General features: G+C 38.1%; 1 protein-coding gene across 2 annotated transcripts in view; it reads right to left on the minus strand.

Moving 5' to 3' along the window:
* The window catches only part of neurl1b (neuralized E3 ubiquitin protein ligase 1B), a 51,412-nt gene that overhangs the window by 18,272 nt on the left and 10,371 nt on the right, over window positions 1–22,769 (minus strand). The window contains exon 1 of one of the 2 annotated variants that reach the window (XM_084132845.1): window positions 4,169–6,020. The exons of the other annotated variant lie outside the window; for it this stretch is intronic. Coding sequence (XP_083988971.1) covers window positions 4,169–4,199 — 31 coding nt within the window. The 5' untranslated portion in view covers window positions 4,200–6,020. Of the gene's footprint in view, window positions 1–4,168; window positions 6,021–22,769 lie in introns of those variants that run through there. 2 annotated transcript variants of the gene reach the window in all.

The raw sequence follows: 22,769 nt of genomic DNA on the forward strand, positions 1-22,769 counted from the left end.
AGTTTTGATGAGCCTGGGTTGCATATACTGCAGTTTGTCAAGTTGTTTCTAAGGCCCTGTTTGCTCCAGGTATTAAGATGTATTTTGGTTTTGGACTGTAAACACAGGTGTAAACGGGTCTGAAGCGCTTTGAGCTCGCCACTCTCCAGCACTTCCAGAGGGAGTTAAACACACACTGCTTTACTAGTGTAAACGCTCATGTGGTCTTACAACAAACAGCACACTCGATCCTTCACTGAAACCGACAGTAACGCTAAACGATCTCTCTCTGAATTCTTGCACTGGAAATAGTGTTGGGCGATATGCTCCATTTTCATATCGTCCTATCGTCAGCCTGTGAGATCGGCGATACACGATATTATCGTGAGGGGGGCGGGGCTTACTTATTTGATTATTAACTTGCTTATTTACTCGTTAATTTGCTTGTTTTATTAGTTAATTTTATATATGAGAATTGTTTTCTATTTTGCTAGCAAAGGTGGCGTGTTTATTAATAGGCTAAATCAGGTTATTTCCCAGTATAGTGAGGTAAAAAAAGATCCTATAATCATTCTTGTATCTGACTCAGAGTATTTCAACATGTCAGCGGGAAATTTACGGACACACATTATCCTCTCATGCCGTTATGCAGCATTTTGACTGTACTTCTGCACGAGATGGGAACACATGTCCTTGTGTTTGTGATATATGTCCTCCTACCAGTGCTCTCTCTGTCTGGATGCACTTCACACATCGCACTTCAATAAGCCCAAAGAATGCGGGTTAATGTGTTTTAAATGCCGGGAGAAATCAAAGGCAAAAATCTAAAAGTCGATCGGTTTATACTTAAACTATGACTTGACTCCGATAAAGGAAAACGGGTTAATGCGTTTACATGACCACATGCATTGTCAGTTTATTCAGCATAATGGAGTTAATAACGTGCATGTAAACGCGCTCATTCCCTGAAAGTGAAAGCAGAAACGGACTGAGCTTTCGCTGCATTAACGGCGCGTTCTCTCTGAGACGACGGTGGATATAACGGTATAGCAACTATCTTAATTTACCGGCTTAATATTTCTCTTGTGGACTTAAATTATTGACAGTGAAACAATTAGAAGAATATTACTTGTTAAACAAGTGTTTGAAGTTGCTTTTGATTTTCACAGATGGCAGAGTTGTGCTGCGTTCGTGAACTAAAGACTGTTATTAGGCCTATATAATTTTAGTGATATTATTATTATCATTAATATTTTGTAATTGTATTGTTTTTAGTGTTATTAGTGTCATTAAATGTTTTGTTAATGTGCTATGGAAACAAAATACTGACGAACAACGATGCCGTCTTCATCTTGGCTCTGTATAAGAATGATGCGTCTGTTAAAACAAGCACTCTTGATAATTTGTGAATGGATCTCATACGCGCGTCGGTGATTATGTGGTTAAGTGTGGTTATGTGGTGATGTCGTTATAAATTTAGGCAAGGCAAATTAATTGTAGTTCCTAATTAATTTAATAACAATACTAGCTTCATAATAATAATAATAATGATTTAATACATTAATGGGAAAACAAGCTAATTATTGTATTGATATTGTCAAAGGCGTCTGCCAGCAGCGATATCTCTGACTATCGTCGATATACGATACTATCGTCTATCGGCACAACCCTAACTGGAAACAACACAAGTCGACACCACTGTGACTAAAAGTTTGCTAAGAAGTATTTCCTACTAAAGCAAGGTGGTATTTGACTCTGTAAGCGTATCCAGAGCACACTGGTGGGAGTGGCCTTAAACAACAACATGCCCAGTGCATTATGGGTGTTGAAGTTTTTCTAAATATTTTGCAAAAGGGAAGACAACAACCTTTTTTCATGAGTTTGTGAAGCAGTGAGATTAGATTCTGCAAAAACAGCAACACTATCACCTCACTGCGTAAAAATAAAATGTTGTATTCAGTAACAAATCTATTTTATTAATAAAACTCATGAGGCATCTGCTCAAAAAAAGGTTTCTGTGCTCCTGAATGTTTATGTGAGTGTTCAATCTATATGTAAAGTTTTCAAACCAATAAATCATTAAATTCATTAAAACAAATAAATCATTGTTTCTCTGGCCTTGTGGTGGCTTGGAACTTCAATGGGAATCAGATACGTAATTAAACGATATTAGATATGCATCTGATTTAAAGCCAGAGTCACAGCATATGTCGGTCGTGAGACTACAACTCTGACACATTGATTTTAAAACCCATATCAGTTTACTTTTAGCATGCTTTACAAAACAAGCCATAATCACTGATAATTTACATAAGAATATTGTGATAAAGTTTCAAAATTTTGAAAACTTTCATGACTATATTAGCCATGTCTTGCTACAAATTAGTGACAGAACTGCATATCGCAACAAAACTTATTTACAATATCTGTGTTCTGACTTCTGCTTATTCTTGTCTGTTGTCTAGATGCATATAGTCAAATTGCACAACTTTACATTAACTCGATTACAACTGCACCAAATTCATCACATAAATATACTGCAAGATAACCAATATTATGCAGATATAATCAATGGATCAAAAGTCACTCCTCATTTTAATTATTTTATGAGCCAGCTCATATATCCAGGCTTCAGATCTCATGAAGAATAAATCTTGAATTTCCTGCCTTTCATTGTCTAAGATGTTTACCAATACCCACGTGATCCGGTTTGGCAATTGCATTTAATAAATTGGCAAAATGAAAAGAGTGATGTAAACACCAAGATGAATACATTCATGTGTTTCCAGACAGTTCCAGAAAATGTAGTGTGACCTGATCCAGCATTGTGTCCCACACACCCAATCACGTGTGTTTCTGAGTCCTGCACTGCACGCCAAGCCATACGTTCAAGCACATTAAACCAGTTCACCACTGCCTAAAAATAAATCATTCATCAAACCTCTCAACAGATGCATCCATGTTAGTTGTGTATGCATTGAGTGCATTGTGCTGTTAAAGCAACTGCTCCAGGCAGAACTGGTTCCTAGGGTGGGGACTGAGCTCACAATGAGAAATAATGGATACCAGATAGAGCTTTATTTGTGAATATGAAAACAAAGAATATTCTTTTGAGTTATATGAGCAGCAGAACTCAATCACATCCCGACATCATGGCTGAACCTTTCCATATACATGCACACGATGAGATTACATGTGCCAGCCATGCGCTCGGAGCCTTACTGATAATGTAGAATATACCAATTAAATATGTCATTAAATCCACATTCTTCCTACAAGCTCAGACTTACAGCAGGGACCAGATTCTGAGACTAGTGAAAATTCTTTTGCATTCTTTTCTTATCGGATACGACTCTTTGTTTACTAATTATAGCATCCACATAACAAGCTTAGTGAAAAATTAACATGAACTTCTGAATGTCTTAATATTGAGTTTTGATGATCTTCATCTTGTGCTTCAATGGAGCAAGAACATAAGCAGTTCTTATGATCAACGTCACAAATTTTCTTATGCAATTAGTGGCCTACAATCTGAAATATTTCTTCATTCAGTTTTCATCTGGAACTAACTTTTGTTTTAACACGTTCAATATTGTCAATGTGTCCTCATACTTTTGAACCCGAGCATATATTTAAACACCAGGCAGATTAAGTTCACTTCAGGTATTGAAATCCCATAAAATGCAATTATTTGAACTTACACTGATCTATAGGGTAAATCTAGGCTTAAAACGGACCCTGTGTGTCTATATGTAATGCTTGAGACACACTCTGTGAACATCCAATCTGGGAGAAACACAGAGCTTCTCCCATGGATGAGGGATTCTCATCTTCTGCACAGTTTATCCTCAGCATTAGCTCTTCTGCTCTCTTTAATGACTCTGTTATTGCAAATATCATGTCTGTTATGATAGATATAATCATCTTCTTTGTTGAACGCATAGTCAAATTAAGTAAAAAAGCATTAATTGCTTTACGAAATGAATAACTTGAACATCACCAGTCATCTTCTCACTCCTACGCAGAGCACACTGTCATCCCAATATAGTTCAGGATCTCGTATGCATGAGTGATATTTGCACAAGAAGTCAAGATATTAAACATCTCTATCCACATTAAAGCAGACTAAAATGCTTCTGATTTCTGTTGCAAGACATGTCAACCAATGGACAGCCAATCCATCTCTTACCTATCAGTGGTTTGGGTGTTGTATTCCCCATTATTCCCAGTGATTGCTCTCCCTCGATGACAAGTGGATCGCGAATGCTTTTGCTCCTGATCCGTCCATTTATGATCAGATATAAGGAATATTTTCTCAAACACAGCTGTGTGAAATCGCAACGCGTGTGAGAGTCAAGGCGTCTTCATACTATCATGCGCACAGAAGCGGCTTTCCAAGCCATCGGCGTCTATTGGCGCATTGGCCAGCCGAACCCTCCCCACGCCTCATCATACACGCGATGCGAACATCTACAACGCGCCTGTTATAACCAACAACACTGGCATTGCAAGAGCGCGCCGCGGCGTCGATCCGAAAAACATGGGGCGTTCACACCGGACGCGTTCCTGCGTTCAAAAACAGCTCGCGACGCGACGGAACTGTGAACGCGGGGATCTCAAGAAGCATTGTTAAAAGCTCAACTATTTTTAACTTGCCACGCGTCTTAAAACGCAACGCTATTAACGCGAGACGCTGATCAAACCAGCGAGATGTCCATGCGTCTTGTACGACCCCCTACAGTTAACGCACGTGACGCGTTTTGGTGTTTAAAACAGCTGTGAATGCGGGTCTTTTCAAGTTAAACTATTTATAACTTGATTCGCCGTCTAAACACGCAACGCTCATGACGCGAGACGCGACGCATGGGTCAAAGACGTTCTGACTGGCGCGTTTGTGTGCATAGATCAACAACTAGCGAAACCACAATGCACTAGAATTTTCTAGAATATAGAATTAAAATGTTTTCCCTTTTCAAATTCGCTATTTGTTATGATAGCCTACTTTGTCACTTCCTAGTGGAAATAGAAGAAAACTCACAGAAAATACTGTTGTAGCCTATACATTGGTGCTTGTTATATTTCATATTTATTACATTGCACTCCAATGAATGTCAAAGAATAACATGATACTATCATTATGCATGTCCAGAAATCACGGTATGCTATTGTCATGAGATTGTTGTAGCCAAGCCCCGCGGGTTAAATGTTGGACAAATTGCATTTAATATAGGCCTATTTGACTAAAACGCTTGAATTGAAATGTTTTATATTCTACCAATGATAAAACTTCTAAGTTTTGTGAAGTAGGGCCACTGCTAGAGACCCTTTGTGTTAATGATCACTGTGGTAGAGATTTTCATTTTATATAACTTTGATCATAGCATACATTGAATGGCATATTTTGATTTTTTATGGGATGTGATCATTGAGCTAGTTTTGTAACGCAGACCTGGCAACCCTGTTTGTAAGTGACTAAATAAATAGCCTGCTGTAGACTTGCTTTATATAAATCACCTGGCTCTTAAGAGTTAAACTTGCTTTTGTCTGAATGTCATGCATTTTTATCATTTCCCTTTCCACGAGAAATGGATATTTAAATGTAATGTAAACTTTGCATTTTTTCATTCCTGCAATGGCAATCAAGCCAATAGATTTCAAAGCACTTCAAATACAAAACAAAAAGAGGAAAAAAGATGAAGAACAGATTGTAAGCTGAATATTTCATGGCTTCAGAATAATCATGTGTATTTTTGAGAATGACACAAGCCCTTATGAGGAAATCCCCTCTCTACCCTCATAACCTTGAGAGCTGGGATCATGCAAAAGCTGTTTCCGGTCTGCTGAATGTGTCTCTGAGGAGGCTTGTGCAAACAGACCGAGCCCATGATCGCCGGACACAGGCCAAGCGCTGTTAAATCTGCCCCAGACCATCTCAGGAGACGTTACGCTCACATTAATCTTTACTTATTTTTATTTCCAACAACAAAAAAGATTCAAATAAAACAAAATATAAAAATACAATAAGTATGTTGCAACATACCGAACGAAAAAAAAAAAAAATCTATAAAGTATTATGACAATAGCTACAATATGTTCGGAAAGGAGCGGGATGAAGCAGAAGCTTTATTTTACATTATGTGTCATAGATTGACCATTCGGTTCAGACGGCAACAAGACATTTCATAATCATGCATTTGAAATCATTTCAAAACAACAATTCCTAGAATGTTTGTTACACTTTATTTTGATGGTCCCTTGCAAAGTTACTTATAGTCCAGAGAATGTTCAAATTCTTTTGACTATAAGTAACTTTGCAACTACATGTCAACAAACTCTCATTAGAGTATTAGTAGACTGTCTGCTTAATATCTGCTAACTCTTTATTGTGCTGCTCCTCCAACAGACAATCTACTGACTATAAATAACTTTGCAACTACATGTCAACGTATTCTAACCCAAACCCTACCAGTCTACTAACACTCTATTAATACTCTACTAACACTCTTCTAATACTCTACTAACACTCTTCTAACACTCTTCTAATACTCTACTAACACTCTTCTAATACTCTACTAACACTCTACTAATACTCTACTAACACTCTTCTAATACTCTACTAACACTCTATTAATACTCTACTAACACTCTTCTAATACTCTACTAACACTCTTCTAATACTCTACTAACACTATTAATACTCTACTAACACTCTTCTAATACTCTTCTAATACTCTACTAACACTCTTCTAATACTCTACTAATACTCTACTAACACTCTACTAATACTCTACTAACACTATTAATACTCTACTAACACTCTTCTAATACTCTACTAACACTCTACTAATACTCTACTAACACTATTAATACTCTACTAACACTCTTCTAATACTCTACTAACACTCTACTAATACTCTACTAACACTATTAATACTCTACTAACACTCTTCTAATACTCTACTAACACTCTACTAATACTCTACTAACACTATTAATACTCTACTAACACTCTTCTAATACTCTACTAACACTATTAATACTCTACTAACACTCTTCTAATACTCTACTAATACTCTACTAACACTCTACTAATACTCTACTAACACTATTAATACTCTACTAACACTCTTCTAATACTCTTCTAATACTCTACTAACACTCTTCTAATACTCTACTAATACTCTACTAACACTCTACTAATACTCTACTAACACTATTAATACTCTACTAACACTCTTCTAATACTCTACTAACACTCTATTAATACTCTACTAACACTCTAACACTCTTCATACTCTACTAACACTCTTCTAATACTCTACTAACACTCTACTAATACTCTACTAACACTACTAATACTCTACTAATACTCTACTAACACTCTACTAACGCTCTACTAATACTCTACTAACACTCTACTAACGCTCTACTAATGCTCTACTAACACTCTACTCTACTAACACTACTAATGCTCTACTAATACTCTACTAACACTACTAACACTCTACTAACACTCTACTAATGCTCTACTAATACTCTACTAATACTCTACTAATGCTCTACTAATACTCTACTAACACTCTACTAATACTCTACTAATCTACCAATGCTCTACTAATACTCTACTAACACTCTACTAATACTCTACTAACACTCTACTAATACTCTACTAACACTCTACTAACACTACTAACACACTACTAACACTCTACTAATACTCTACTAACACTCTACTAACACTCTACTAATGCTCTACTAATACTCTACTAACACTCATACTCTACTAACACTACTAACACTCTACTAACACTCTACTAGCACTCTACTAACACTACTAACACTCTACTAACACTCTACTAACACTCTACTAACACTACTAACACTCTACTAATCCTCTACTAACACTCTACTAACACTCTACTAATGCTCTACTAATACTCTACTAACACTCTACTAACACTCTACTAACACTACTAACACTCTACTAATCCTCTACTAACACTCTACTAACACTCTACTAATACTCTACTAACACTCTACTAACACTCTACTAATCCTCTAATGAGAGTTACATGTAGGTGCAACGTTATGTATAGTCAACAGAATGTGTTAAAGGGACCATCAAAATAAAGTGAAACCGAAAGCTTTAGCTACGATCTAATGATCTAGTCCATTTAGGACAAAAAGTACAGTTGTTAAGGCATTAAATGCTGGCAATTTCTAAGAAAAATCATGGCTGTGGATGTTACAATCAACCTTGCATTAGCTGTTTCCATTTAAAGATGCACATTTAACTTATGCGCAATACTGAAGTATCGCATAAAACATTAGTGAATAAAGCAGTTTCCATCATGTGTTTCCATCATGTGATGCATCAAAAGCATCACTTTCTGGTGAACTGGAGCAAAATATCAGTAATAAAACTGTCAGTTCCTGCAATCTTTCTCTTTTCCCTCCATCATAAATGAGTGTGTCTCAGAGCGTCAGACGAAACACAGTAAACGCTGTCATGTTCTCTAGCGTTCGGATGCTGGTGTTCGGGAACACACTCGTGTGAGACGCTTCTGAGGGAATTAAACCAAATCATTCAACAGACTCTGACTCGTTTCAGAAACACCAAACCAACATTTGAGATGCTGCGATGCCATTGGTCCACTGGTTAGTCCAGTTATCCAATCACAGCTGACGCTGAGGCAAATTCACGTGTTTTGTTGCGCATCGAGGAATTTATTCGGTAAATGTTTCCATTGTTGTTTATGTGCATGTCTATTTATCAGTTAAAAAATAATGTATCCGCCTCAATTGAGTGAATACGTTTTTTTGTGTGCATTTTTTGAATTTATGCACATTCCATCCAGTGTTTGTTTTTTTTCAAACATCCCAAAATAAGGAAAAAATAGCTAATGTACTTCAATATTAAAGCTATTACATTGTAATATAAATGCAGGTTTTTGGTGAAATGCGGTTTAATATGTTTAAGAGTATAATATGAATAGCCTATATAGACTGAAATGGTGACCCTCTTGCTACAGTATATGTAAAGCAGAGCCAATGCACAGTGAAATTCTCATGAAACATCTGTCATGGCTCTAGAAGGAAAGGCAGCAATAACTGGTTTACACAGGAAGAATGTTTGAGGCGGAGACGATTGAGCTGTAAACAGAACATCACATGAATAAAAGCATAAAAGCTCTTTGTTTGGGATGGAATGATGTCTTGCAATGGCATTCATACATTCAGCTCCTGTTGCAAATATTACAAAGACTACTGTTACAAACACTATATTATATTAAATTATTATTTTTTAAGTCAAGACTCTACTAGATCAGCAGGATTTTATGATGGGATAGATAGATAGATAGATAGATAGATAGATAGATAGATAGATAGATAGATAGATAGATAGATAGATAGATAGATAGATAGATAGATAGATAGATAAAGTCACAATGGAAAAAATTGGCTCTTAAAAATACGTTTCATTTACTTTAAGCAAAATATAATTTATTTCTTTTGATTTTGGGGATGACATGACTTTTTAAGATTCACCTTCGGTCAAGTTCATGCCTTCATTTATTAATTAATTTCGGCATGCAAAGAAAACATCATGATGATCGCATCAGTGTTGACAGCAGCTCAGTCTACAAACCTTTTCCTGAACATCACTGTCAGTGTCCCCTTCCTCTGGGAACAGCTAACACAAATCTGTCAGTCTGATTTCATGTGTCGTTGGCAGCCGTCGGCATGGTCAGGGATGGCAATCAGGACAATGTGACTCGACAAAAAGAATATGCATGAATCAACATCTCTACGAGACAATCCAGGAAAGGGACGTCATTTGCAGGAGACTACATTTGTACCAGCATTACACTGTAAAAACATTTATATGATCAATAAGTCATGGCTACATATGTTTTTACATTAATTTAACTCATCAAAATCATTTAAGCAATTTATATAAGTTATGAGATTCAATCAAAAAAAATGTGTAAGTCTGGTAAATATCATTTAAGTTTAAATGACTTGTACAGACAATTTGATAATACTTAAATTAAGGCAGCAACTGAACTTGAGTTGAAATAAGTGTAATTCTTTGCAGTGCAGGTGCCATTTAAAGGGGGCATGACATGGATATATTTTTATTATATTCCTTGAGGTTCACTTATAATGCTTAAGCTTTCTGCACACACACAAAAAAAACCAACAAACAAATATACAATATATGCGAAAAAAACAATAAATTTCAACCTTCATTCTGACCCTCTCTCTGAAAAAAGTTCTAAACAGAGGCGATGCAATAAGTTTCCAGCGACAAGCAATTGTCTGTCCATACCAGACGACAAAATCAATCACAAACCACAGCCAATCAGAACAGAGTGTGGGCGGAGTCTCTTGTGGCAAGTGCACAGCACCATAGCAAGGAAATGGATAAGTATTGTACATAATCAAATTCACAAATATCACACTATTTAAACATTACTAAAAATACATACTGAGTTACTAAAACAATATTTTTCATAGAATGCACTTGTTCGTTCACAGTTTGAACGCTCTTGGTTCCATTTGTTTAATTTCAATTATCCATTTAGTACGGCAACAAAGCTGGAGCACTAAATAATATTCAAAGTCACATTACACACTTTTAACATTAAACAAGCACATAAACAGTACCTGAGATTATCATTGCCATACTTTGTGTTGTTGTTCCAGCCGCAACGTCGCAGAAAAATAGAAAATGCTTCTAAAATAGAATCTTGGCAGCTGGTTAGGACAAAAACTCTGATTTACGTGGAAAGAAATTCTATTGCGTGTCGCGGCGCATCTGATTAGGACATGGTGTTAGGTGAGTCTCCTTTAAGACTTGTCAGTAAACAGACACTGTTATGACTGGCTAACATCACTACACAGGAAACAGCATCAACACACACTCGCTATTGTATGCGAGTAAGTGATCTGAAAACATTATCCATATAAAACCGCCATTTACTGACAAAGCATTATGAAATGATTTACTTGCGATTTGTGATGCTTCATCTTTCAACAAAAGTTTCTTTGTGAACTCTCCATTGCACTGTGCCTCGATTACAAAATAAAACTCTCCGAACAAACATATAATCATCCGACTAATCCGGGACGCCATTAAAATAAACCATCCACTTGTTTCCGATCTGTACAGAGACACAAACCAGCTGTTTAAAGCGGCGCTATGCAGTTTTGGCAATTTCTTCGCTGTTTTCTTGCTTTTTGCTCGCGGGTTTCTCTATAGAGCTCCCCCTACAGCTTCGGAATAGATGCTGACAACACTGTCGTGTTCTCCCAACTCCCATCTTCTCCCTCTGGTCATGTGCATTTGTTTTCAAAGAAGCTGGCGAACGCACGGAGCCATGTCCACTGAGGTATGTATGATACACAGAAGGCTAGCATATAAATGTTTAGATAGTGTATGTGTGCAGTGCCGTAAAGCAATTCATTACATCGCGAGACCTGATATCACGCAATACTTCCTGACGCTGCGGCCGGCGGCCCAAAGTTGCAAGGGTGGTTTTTCTGGCGCTAGGGGGGTGCGAGAAGACCACCATTTAACACGGAAAAAGTCATATAACCATTCCAGTGACTCCGAAGCTGTTCAGTTAAGGTAACTTAAGCAAAAAAAAATACTGCATAGTTCCCCTTTAAACTGGGCGATCAAAGCAAACGTTCTTTCACTCTTCCATTTGTCCGGTTTGGCAGTTTAGACTCAAGCGCATGGAGTTTGTCAGAAACTGAACACACATCTGTATACTGTATCAGTGTAGACAGCGTCAGTCATTATAATGGCTTCTGTTTGCTTTTGACGCGACGCTCACATCCAGTGTAGGCAAATATCAGCCGTTAAGTGACTGAACGCCAGTGGGCGGAGCCTATGGTCCGATGATGTATAACTATTCGCTGATGTCTTGCTCTGAAGGCGGGCATATGCAAACGTATTTGTCAGCATGTCAAAATAAGCTGTTGTTGGAGCTTGATTAAATAATTGCTTTGTTTATAATGAGAATGATGAAACTTGCAGGATGATTTAATGGTGCAAAGACCTATTATGTCAAAAGATCAAGGCAAATTCGATTTCACGTCATGATCCCTTTAAGTGTGCAGAAAAATGGCGCATATCCCAAAGTTAGCCCAGAACAGGGGTCTTTTGCCAGTGGAAGCATCATGTTCTCTGAGAGAGGATGCTGTCACACTGCTGGTAAGACTTGGACTATGGCATGGGAATTGCTGCCATGCGGTGGAGTGAGTGTTACATTAGCAGTATTCCAATTCCCGTCAAGTTTCAAAGACACTGACGAAATGCTAAGCAGATGGCCAACTGGGAGGACTGCATGTGGTTGTCTGAGCAGCAGGGGAATCTTGTCCGAAGCCAAACTCACAGATCTAATGACAAAATGAGTCATAACCACTGTCTAAGTGGGCTGAACGTTTTCATTAAATGCATGTGTGAAATACAACAGCCATGATTTATAATATAATAGATTATAATGAAAATCCATTCAACTACTGTTTTCTGTTCCCTTGGCTGAGCTATTATGCCACAGTATGAATAGAGTGCTGGAGTCGTGACGTTAAAACCCAAAAGACTAATTCGCCACTCAAGATGTTCCCTGTGGGTTTTATGAAGGGATTTTTCAATTTAAGAGTAAAATAAAGCCTGTGGTAAACATAACTTGACCATACTTGGACGTTTTGTTCTACAACGTAAATTACACACAGCCATATCAAAAATGCTCATTTTGAAGCCGTTATGCTTATTTTAAAAACGTATGTTTCTAATAAGTAGGCCTAACTAGATATGGGGGTGTGAGTGTGTGTAGTATCGTCAACTTATGTTTATGTAACCGGTCCTATTCGACCCGCTCCGAGCGGGATTTAAACCAGGGTCTCCAGCATGGGATGCGGGCGCTAACAAGGACATTTACACGCACAGCTCTTACTGGCCTGTGTTATACTCACCCCCCTAAACCTCACTCCCATCCAGATCACAGCACCAAATGTAACCGGTCCTATTTGACACGCTCTCAGTGTCAGTGTCATTTGAACCGTGGTCTCCAGTGTGGGAGACGGGTGCTCTAACAAGGAGGCTAAAAACCGCAGCCTCTAGAGCGCCTCTTGAGATCAGGGGAGTGAGGTTTACCCGCACAGCTCTTACTGGCCTACGACAGTAACACTCACCCCCGTAAACAACAAGGTAACAAGGACGCTAAAGACCGCAGCCTCTAGCGTCAGTCGCTAGCGCACCTCTTCAGATCAGAGGAGTGAGGTTTACACACACAGCTCTTACTGGCCTACGTTACACTCACTTCTCTAAACCTCACTCCCATCCGTCACTTCACCAAATATAAGCGTCACTGCACCATCCGTTTGGTGCACCAAACTGCACCAAATGTAAGCGGTCCAACTAAACCCACTTGGTGTGATTCCAACCGGTGTGGGAGGCAGTTACGCCAACAATGACGCTAAAGACCCAACCGCTAGCGTCAGTCTTGGGGCCAGGGGAGTGAGGTTTGCGCACACAGCTCTTACTGGCCTACTTACCACAGATCTTATTTTACCCCATTATATAAAAATTAAATTCTTTCTCATGGGGCCTTTATTTATTGAATGGTTTTCTGACATCATGGATTATGATGGATCAAACACAGCAATCTGAAGTCAAATATATCTGCATAATGACGGCTAAACTGTACTGACTATGCGTAACACCTTTAAGAATTGTAGATCATGAATAAATGAGGTTACATTAAAATAAACATTTCAGTTCTTATAGCTGATTAGGTTCATGTCAAACTCTTCTTATTTTTGCTTTAAATAACATATAGGGCATCTGATCTAAAGCTAGAGTTGCATTGTGAGAATTTTTGGGGGGTGGAAATTACATATCCAATGCATCATTATGGATATTATATATAATTTGCGTCAATGAAAGCAGTCATCGTGGAAATAAAAACAAGATGGCCAACTGACGTCAAAAACTTTCCAGTGATTTTGCTGCTAAAAGTATGACATTAGTGACTGGAAGCCATTTGTGAACTAGATATTAAAGTAAATATATATTTTTATGTTGATCTACTAAAACCATAAGTAAGTCTGTTCAAAAAGCAGATGTGTAGATATGCCATCATTTAACTATAATCTAAAACAGTATTGTGGTAGGGTTGGTTTAATGGTAAGTTTCTTTTAAAGTTTCTTTTAGTCACATCACATCATTAACATTTACAGCCTAATTTGGAGAAATGCTCTTTTGACTATTCAGACTCTCAAAATATGCCCTTTAAATTAATCAAAAGACATCAATTCTCAAGATCCTGTCATGGTTGAGGTTAAGACAGGGCCACCTCAGTTTTCTAACCACACTATCATTTTTATTCCCCTCCCTACTGATCACTTGTAACAAAAAATAACTAGGGCTACACTATAACTACCAGAGGGACTGAATAGCATTATCCTTATAGCAACTGTCATCATTCATGTACTTGGGCACTCAAGGCTACAAGATATAGCAAACAAATGCTATTACAAAACTTGGCCTACTGTAGAAAAACACAGTTTCAATGCCTTGATTCCAAATTAGTCACAAGTTTTAAAAACCAATTCAAGATTAGAAATATAATGTTGAATATTTGAGATGTAAACTGAAATGCTCAAGGTAAGTGCTAGTGCACAATCACATCACACTGAGAAAGATGATGAAGCAACTGACCTTTTTAACTCAGAATCCCATGATGGAATGGATTGTACATCCAATGGATATCCGCCGGTAAACTGCTTTACATATCCAGACTGGCAAAACTGGCATTTACCCAAATATTCCCAAAATTCAGTCCTTGAAGTCTTAAATTTCAAGTTACTCATTTCTAGAGTATCAGAGGTTCATTTGACAAACAGTAGGAGGCTGCTGAGTATCATATTCTCTAAAGTGCCGCAACACATAAACGGACAGATGATAGTGTAAACCTTGACAACAGAGGTTGACTTGCCTGACAAACCCCTGAGGTCAACAGGGGTCAAATACCAATGGAATATTTGAAGGACTCTCCTAAAGTGGTCTTTTTCCATATGAGGAATACATCACTGATCTGGTAGAACAGTCTAAGTGTGGTAGACCACCTATGGTGAAGATATAACATCACCAACGAACAATGGTTACTATGGGACAATTATAAATTGAACAGATTCTGAAATCTGATATAATTAATTGCATTTAAAACTGGTGCTAAATAACCAATACACACAAATTGGACCTGAACGATTCTGGATAAATTGAGAATCACGTTTTTTTTGGTTTAAAATAGAGGTCACAATTCTGTCACGATTCTGAATAGACAACTAAACAAAATAAAATGTAATTTATTAGAGGTTCTTATGAATGTTAATTGCTGCAGTCTATTTGAAAATATATATTTAATTAATTGGAATTAATTATTATTTTTTAAATCGGTTTTAATGAATGATTTAATGACTCACTCATACAGACTTCACTTGTTTCATTACTGGATGAATCAGCGTTTTTGAACGAATCTCTTTAATGAATGATTCAATGAAGCACCAAGTTACTTTCAGAAGATAATTTACTCTATTTTAATCGTTACCGTAGACATCACTGTTTATATCCACACAATAAATTATAATCTAAATTATTGTAAGACAGAAATAATGATGCTGTGAGGTTGAAAAGACTGTTTGTGAAGCTGTTTCATACCTATTCATGACAACGGCTCTCGATCAGAACACAGATCTGAACGTTTACATTCACGATCACGTGTGTTTGAATCGAGATCGTGATCTTTTAATTAATGAGTAATAAACACATACAAGTGTGATGACACATCAATTAAATTCTGTATTTAACTAAATAATTTCAACATTGCTCTGCAATGGTTAACGGCTCTATAATTAGACAAACAGTTCATACTTAATGGAATACTTTATTCAGATTTTTACTAACAAATCTAACTAGGTCATGTGCTACAGGTTTTAAAACGGTTATGGGGTATTTGTGGTAAAATCACAGTAATGCATATCTGTATTGCTACATGAGAGAGCTGTCAGTAACTTCAAAATGCAGTGAGGACATCAGCAAGTGATCAGCATGCTGTAGTTAGCATGCGCATATGGATCCCCAGACACAAATGGTTCATCGTAGTGATTTTGTTTTTACAGAGAATTAAAGAAAAAAAACTACAGAGCAAAAACGTTGGATACATTGTTAATGTGGAGAAAGCGGTTCCACAGCATGTCTATGTCCTTTGATGTTTCCATTTCACCTGCTTTTTCAGCGAGACATGGACACCAACAACAACATGCCCAAACCGTGACATATGATAGTTTGAGGTCAAAGGGTGCATGGTTAACGTGGGAACCAGCATAAATAACAAATGACATCCTTGGTGGAACCGCGTCTTGCAATTGCTCATTTCTCAAAGGAAAAGCTGTACTACATCAGCTTCACATGTGTAAAGGGGTACAAGCAAATGTGTCAAATCTTCTGGATGACAAAGGACTGGTGGTAATTCCCCTCCTACTGATATCGCACACTGCTGTTATTCCAGAGAATTACGCAATTGAAAACCAATGGAATGTAGCCATGTGTTCTAAATATGGCTTACGCATCATAAGATTTAATGTGAACCATGTGAATTTGAGATTAATGAGAGGTGAATTTGATCTTTTAGTAATACTGCAGGTTTAAGTGAACCCTAATAACCATGTCAGCACAATCATGTCACCAAAACTATTTGAAAAGTTTGAATTGAATAAAAAAATGACTGAAGAAAATGTGAGTGATGGCAACACATGTTTGCTTACTGGTCCAACCCCAAGTCTCTATGATATTATGCAGGATTTGTCAGATTTTTTAAGATTTGTGCCAAACAATCTTTAACCTATCAGTATTACTAGTAGTAGGGCTGGGGAATACATCAAAGATTAGCAATATTATCATGTTATCTCCTTTATTAACTGCTGACAGCTGAGAGGCGGCTGCTCCTGTGCATAGTTGTGAGCATCAAAGGTTCAGAAGTACAGAGACGGTGCACTCATGACTATGAATGGGAGAAAGTCCACTGAGCAATATGGCGGAATAAGTCCCGCCTTCTAAATAAAAGAGCCAATTGTAAGCCAATTTTAAGCTTTGGAGAATTTGATGTTTTCCCATTCAAAGAGATAGGAGCTGTAGTTGCATGACTGAAACAGCTTGTTTCAAAGATGGCTGCCAAGTGAGATGACTTGCCTCAAAGGGACATTAGTTGTAGCAATCTCAGACATGTCTGGGCAATCAGATGTGTTTAAGTTAGACAGAATCCACTCAATGCCACTCAAAAAGCTGGAGTTTTTGTTCAGCGTGGTCAGTTACATTGTTCTACACTCTTATGAATAAGTTCATGAACAACGTTGATTAAAACGGGCGTTTTTCCAAGAGTTTGCTCGCTTTCTGTTTATAACTCATTCACAATTTTATAGCTCATGGTACAAGCTACTTACTGCAATGTTTTTGGATTGACAACTCCACCTAAAAGTGGAATTGAATCCAAAAATGGGATGACTGACAGTGATAATCATGGTAATGTACAAGACAAAATAGCCAAAATAGATCCGTGCATAAAGTCTTGGAGTGTAAATACAAACTAAAAGACCTGCCAATGGGTTTCTTTGTTCTTCATGTGTTTCTTTACTCAACAACCACAACGTTTTGTAGGACAATTGTCCTGAAATGCAAAAATAATGGTATTTATATATTGAATATTGTCAAAATTTGGGAAAATGTTGAGTTATAAATGTTTAGCTATATTGCCCATCCCTAACTAGTGATGCTTGCTTAAAACAGCATGGTACAAAACTTGGAAACCATGCAACCTGGTCATGTTCAAAATACCTTGGCATTAACATATGTGTCAATAGGCTGTTTGTCATTAACTTATAACAGTAGAACAATTAGCTTATGAAGGTTTAATGTTGCATAAACAAGTGATGTCATTAGTTGCAGACGTACAGTATTTATCTCAGAAGCCCTAGATAAACCAGCTGTTCTGTCCTTTGAATGCTATTTTAATACCCTTTAAAGCAACCCCAAACTGGCCCGCGGGGGCTCGAGTCACCTCTCCTGCACAAGGTTAACAACACCCTGAGAGCTGTCACCAGAGGCCATTCCACTCTCCATGGGAAACAGACATTGCAGGATATTTTTGGGCTAAAGCAGCACCCGTTTGAATGTTGTTTGTTGACCTTGGGTCTCAGGCATGAGGGATGCATAACTGCTGGTCTTGCTCCCGAGTGTGCAAGAGATCTCATTCTGCTTATGGCTGAATAAGTTCATATCACATTTACTGATATTAGACAGATTTAACTGCCAGTAACTAGTGACGTAACTGCCAGTAAATGCTGCCGTACCTCATAGTACCATTTACTGGCAGTTACGGCAACAGTTAATGGCAGATAAAACTGTCTAGTATCAGGTTTTTTTACGTTTATTTCACGTGTTCAGTGTTAAAATGACTTAGTACTGTTTTTGAGAAAAAAAAGCTTTGGGACATACTACTTGGTCATAATTGTGTCTTTAATGGACACTCTGTCGCTTAGTTAAGTGCAACCTGTCACTGTTTAAACTGCCCTGTCAATCATCTTGTCACTGTTAAAATCCTCCACATTCAATTGAAATTAATTTCCTACCGTTTTGGAGAGAAATGTAGTGACACGTTGATCTCCAGTCATGGGTCTTTCATTGGGAGAACTCTCCTCATGTTTGCATAATGATGCATTTAAAAGTGAATGACCAAACGCTTCATTACAAAAGTTCACAATGCTGTTTTAGATGAAATATAATGTGGATAACATTTAATAAATATATTTTCTTCAGGTTAAATAGGCTACTGATTATTAATCACTCAAACCCCTTTATCTTAACTGCTCTGCTTAACCGTCGGTCTCGCACATCCGTCATGTTTGTAGTTTTTTAACACTTTTTATTCGTGTTTGTAGTTCTTATCGAATTCTCGTCTACAGTGCAATGGATTGTGGGCAATATTAGCCATTAGAGTGAACACGGACCTGCACTTCGGATTCTGACCGGAAAAAAGTAGACCATCCAGGTATCTTTGGAATACTCATTTCAACATACTACAATTTGGGACACACTAATTCTAATTTCAAATACTATTTAGGGCGGATAGTATGCGAATGGATGCAGCATTATACTGTCTCAGTCTGTAATACCTGTAGAACTACCTGTAAAGAACTACCTGTTTGTCCAAAAAGTAATATGTAGGGACTGGACACTGAAACTGAGAGCATTTTCACACCTATTTTGCTCCGAAACAGGGACTTAACTTGTTACAAATTAGCATTTCGGTTTGCTTTCTCAAGGCAACCTTTCAAAGCGTACCCAAGTGTGTTCACGCAAGTCACATGCAAGTAGAACTGTCCTCTTATTGGTCAGAGTTTCCATTGCATCATCCATCAAGATGATTGACAAGTTCGCTCTATGAGCTTATTGTGGCTTCATTTGTAACTGTCGAGACACACGCAAACACCATACGAATGTAGCCGTCATTCCCGCTGTTAAATTACTACATTAGTATTAATACTGCAGCAAATTCAAACGCGCTCTCTCTGGATCTCCCAGCGCTATCTAGAGGTTAACAGTGTCCAAACACACACAGGCAAACACTATACGGATGTTATAATGCAGCATGAGCAGGAATCAAAGCTTCATCGGGACAGCATTCTCGCACGGAGAAGCGTAATTACACAACATTTTGAGATGAAGAGGTGTTCTTTTGGTTTTCAACTGTGATGTTTAATCTGCTCACTCACAGAATCAGACACTACTGCTATTTATATAGCACATTTCCTGTTATGAATTATAATATAATTTGGTCCGTTGGTCCATTGGGTCTGATTGCTCTCGCACCACAAGCGAACCGCCCCAGAGTTCGTTTGCAATCGGGCCGAGACCTCGTTCAGGCGGTTTTAGAGCGATCGATGGTTTTGGTGTGGATCCGAGCGTGATTGCCGTGTTCACATATGCCTAAACAAACTGAACCAAGGGAGAAAACACACCAGGTTTACAAACAAATGCTCAGGCCAATGTACTTTTCATGCCTATACATGAAACTACTGAAACAATCTTCACTGATTTCACATTCCATCAGTAAGAGCAGAGTGTGACGGTTGAATTAGCAGAGCAATAGCACAGCTGTACATAAAATATTGTCAAATATGTAATACAATCCACACAACATAATGGGAGACATATCAGAGTTCAAAAGAGAACAAATTGTTGGTGCGCGTCTCGCTGGCTCATCTGTGACCAGGACAGCAAGTCTTTATGGTGTATTCGAGAGCTATGATATCCAGGGTAATGTCCGCACACCATGTAGGATGAACCACATCCAACAGGAGGAACTGTCGACACAAGAGGAAGCTGTCTGAAAGGGATGTAACCTGGATTATCTCCAAAAAAACATCAAACCACAGCTGCCCAACTCACTGCAGAATTAGATGCGCACCTCGACTCTCCTGTTTCCACCAAAACTCCCCAGAATCAAGATTCATGGTCAGGCTGCTATAGCCAAACCTTTGATCACTTGTGCCAATGCCAAATGTTGGTTTCAACGGTGCCAGAAGAGGAAATATTGGGCTGTGGACAGTGTGAAACATGTTTTGTTCCCAGATGAGACCACCTTCACGGCCTTTCCCACATCAATGAGAGTTACGGCGTGGAGAAGAACCAAAGAGGCTGTTGTGTGTCCAGAGTGAATCTCAGGGTTTGGGCTGCAGTATCACGGCATTTTCATGCTGATACACGGCACCCCCTTCAGATACAGAACGGTTTAGTAATCCTTGGCAGTGACGCGTCCATCAAGCACAGTCGGGCTTGATGGACGCGTCACTGCCAAGGATTACTAAACCGTTCTGTATCTGAAGGGGGTGCCGTGTATCAGCATGAAAATGTGCCAATGCACACAGCAAGACTGGTGGCAGAGTGGTTTGATGAACATGAAAGTGAAGTTGAACGTCTCCCATGGCCTGCAGTCTCCAGATCTGAGCATGACCGAGACACTTTGGGGCGTTTTGGAGGAGCAAGTAAGAAAACGTTTTCCTCCACCAGCATCACGTGGGGATCTGGACTAGTGTTGCACGGTGTACCGATACTTCAAAAGTATTGCGATACTCGGAAATTAAAAACGTCACGATACCTAAATTTATCAGTATCGATACTTAAAAAAAATAAAATAAAATAAACGCCTCCCTATGGATGTCTGTGTTTTTTTCCTGACGCACGCAGCAAAGAACCTGCCGCTGTCAGTGTCATGTGACAAAACACTACAGCGAGATGGCTGCATGTGCGAGCACAAGTGGTCCACGACTCGTAGAAAAAGATGACGCGGGGAGTGACATATGGAAGTACGTTGCCTACCTTGCTCTGTTGCACGGTGCACCGAAAGTAAATCGGAAATTAAAAACGTCACGATTCCTTAATTTATTAGTATCGATACTTCTAAGAATGACCGCGTTCCAGATTTGTAAGGCCGGCGACACACTGGCTGCGTGTCGTGTCTGTTTTTATTTCGGCTCCCATGTTAACTGCCTGCGTGACACACGCGTCTGGGCGCAGTTCGAGACGCGCGGAAAACGCGTGCATGCTAGAAATAGAACCAACGCCTATTTTTCACACGACACGCAAGCGTGTTGGAAGCGTTTCCAGGCAAAATAGAATAGGAAAAGATTTTTCTATATCATTTTGACACGAATACATATTAATAAATTACATTTTGATGTTTGAAAGTTTTGACATAAATACAATATAAATGTAATTTAAAAAAATATTATCGATTTTCAAATATTGCACCTCTCAATACAGAACGAATTATTCTGTAGCCTATTTTGCCGTCAACACTGCCGACGTTGTCTTTGCTGCTATATATTTGTTTAACATGAAGTATAGGCCTTCCACAACTCTCTCCCCACATGCCAAATATATCACCAATGAGGCTTATCATATGTTACCAATATTAAACATTGTTTAATATAATCGCTGTTCATATTTTTATTCAAAGTTCAGAATCAAGATAAAGCTCTTATGTTTCTTATGATAAATGAGATAATGCTGCTAAATTTATAAAAAATTTTACCTTGAATGTCATTGCTCTAATTTATTTTTTATATTTTGATATTTCATATTTTGTTCAAATGTTTAATATATCTGCTGTTAATATGTTCATTTATTAGTGTGTTATATGATTAGAATGTTGTCCCGGTTTTAAAATAAAGCACAGCAATGATATTTGAGAGTGTTTCTCCCTTTTCAGGAAAAGTATCGAAAAAGTATCGAAATCGCAATACTTGACTTGGTATCGGTATCGAAACAATAATTTTGGTATCGTGACAACACTAATCTGGACACTGTTCTGGAAGAGGAATGACTCAAAATCCTTTTATCACTGTGAAGGACTTGCATCTGTCATTCCCAAGATCAGGGGATTTCAAAGTCAAAGACAGTGGGATTCTCTTCGAACACAACATACAAGATGGCACCCCACTCCACCCCAACTTAAACTGCATAGTATGAACATCATTATATGCATTACATATACACAGATTCAAGCTATGAAAGATATTCAGTCAGGATCAGTGAATATTTTTCTTTTTCTTTTGTTGTTTCATTAACATTAACAACAGGCCGTTATGAGGCTGCTGTCCCTTTAATACCTAATGTATGGATCCAATATGATGATAATTTTGCCCAACTGTTTACTTTC

The sequence above is a fragment of the Abramis brama genome (genome assembly GCF_963993115.1).
Source record: "Abramis brama genome assembly, chromosome: 13".
In the NCBI taxonomy this organism is placed as follows: domain Eukaryota; kingdom Metazoa; phylum Chordata; class Actinopteri; order Cypriniformes; family Leuciscidae; genus Abramis; species Abramis brama.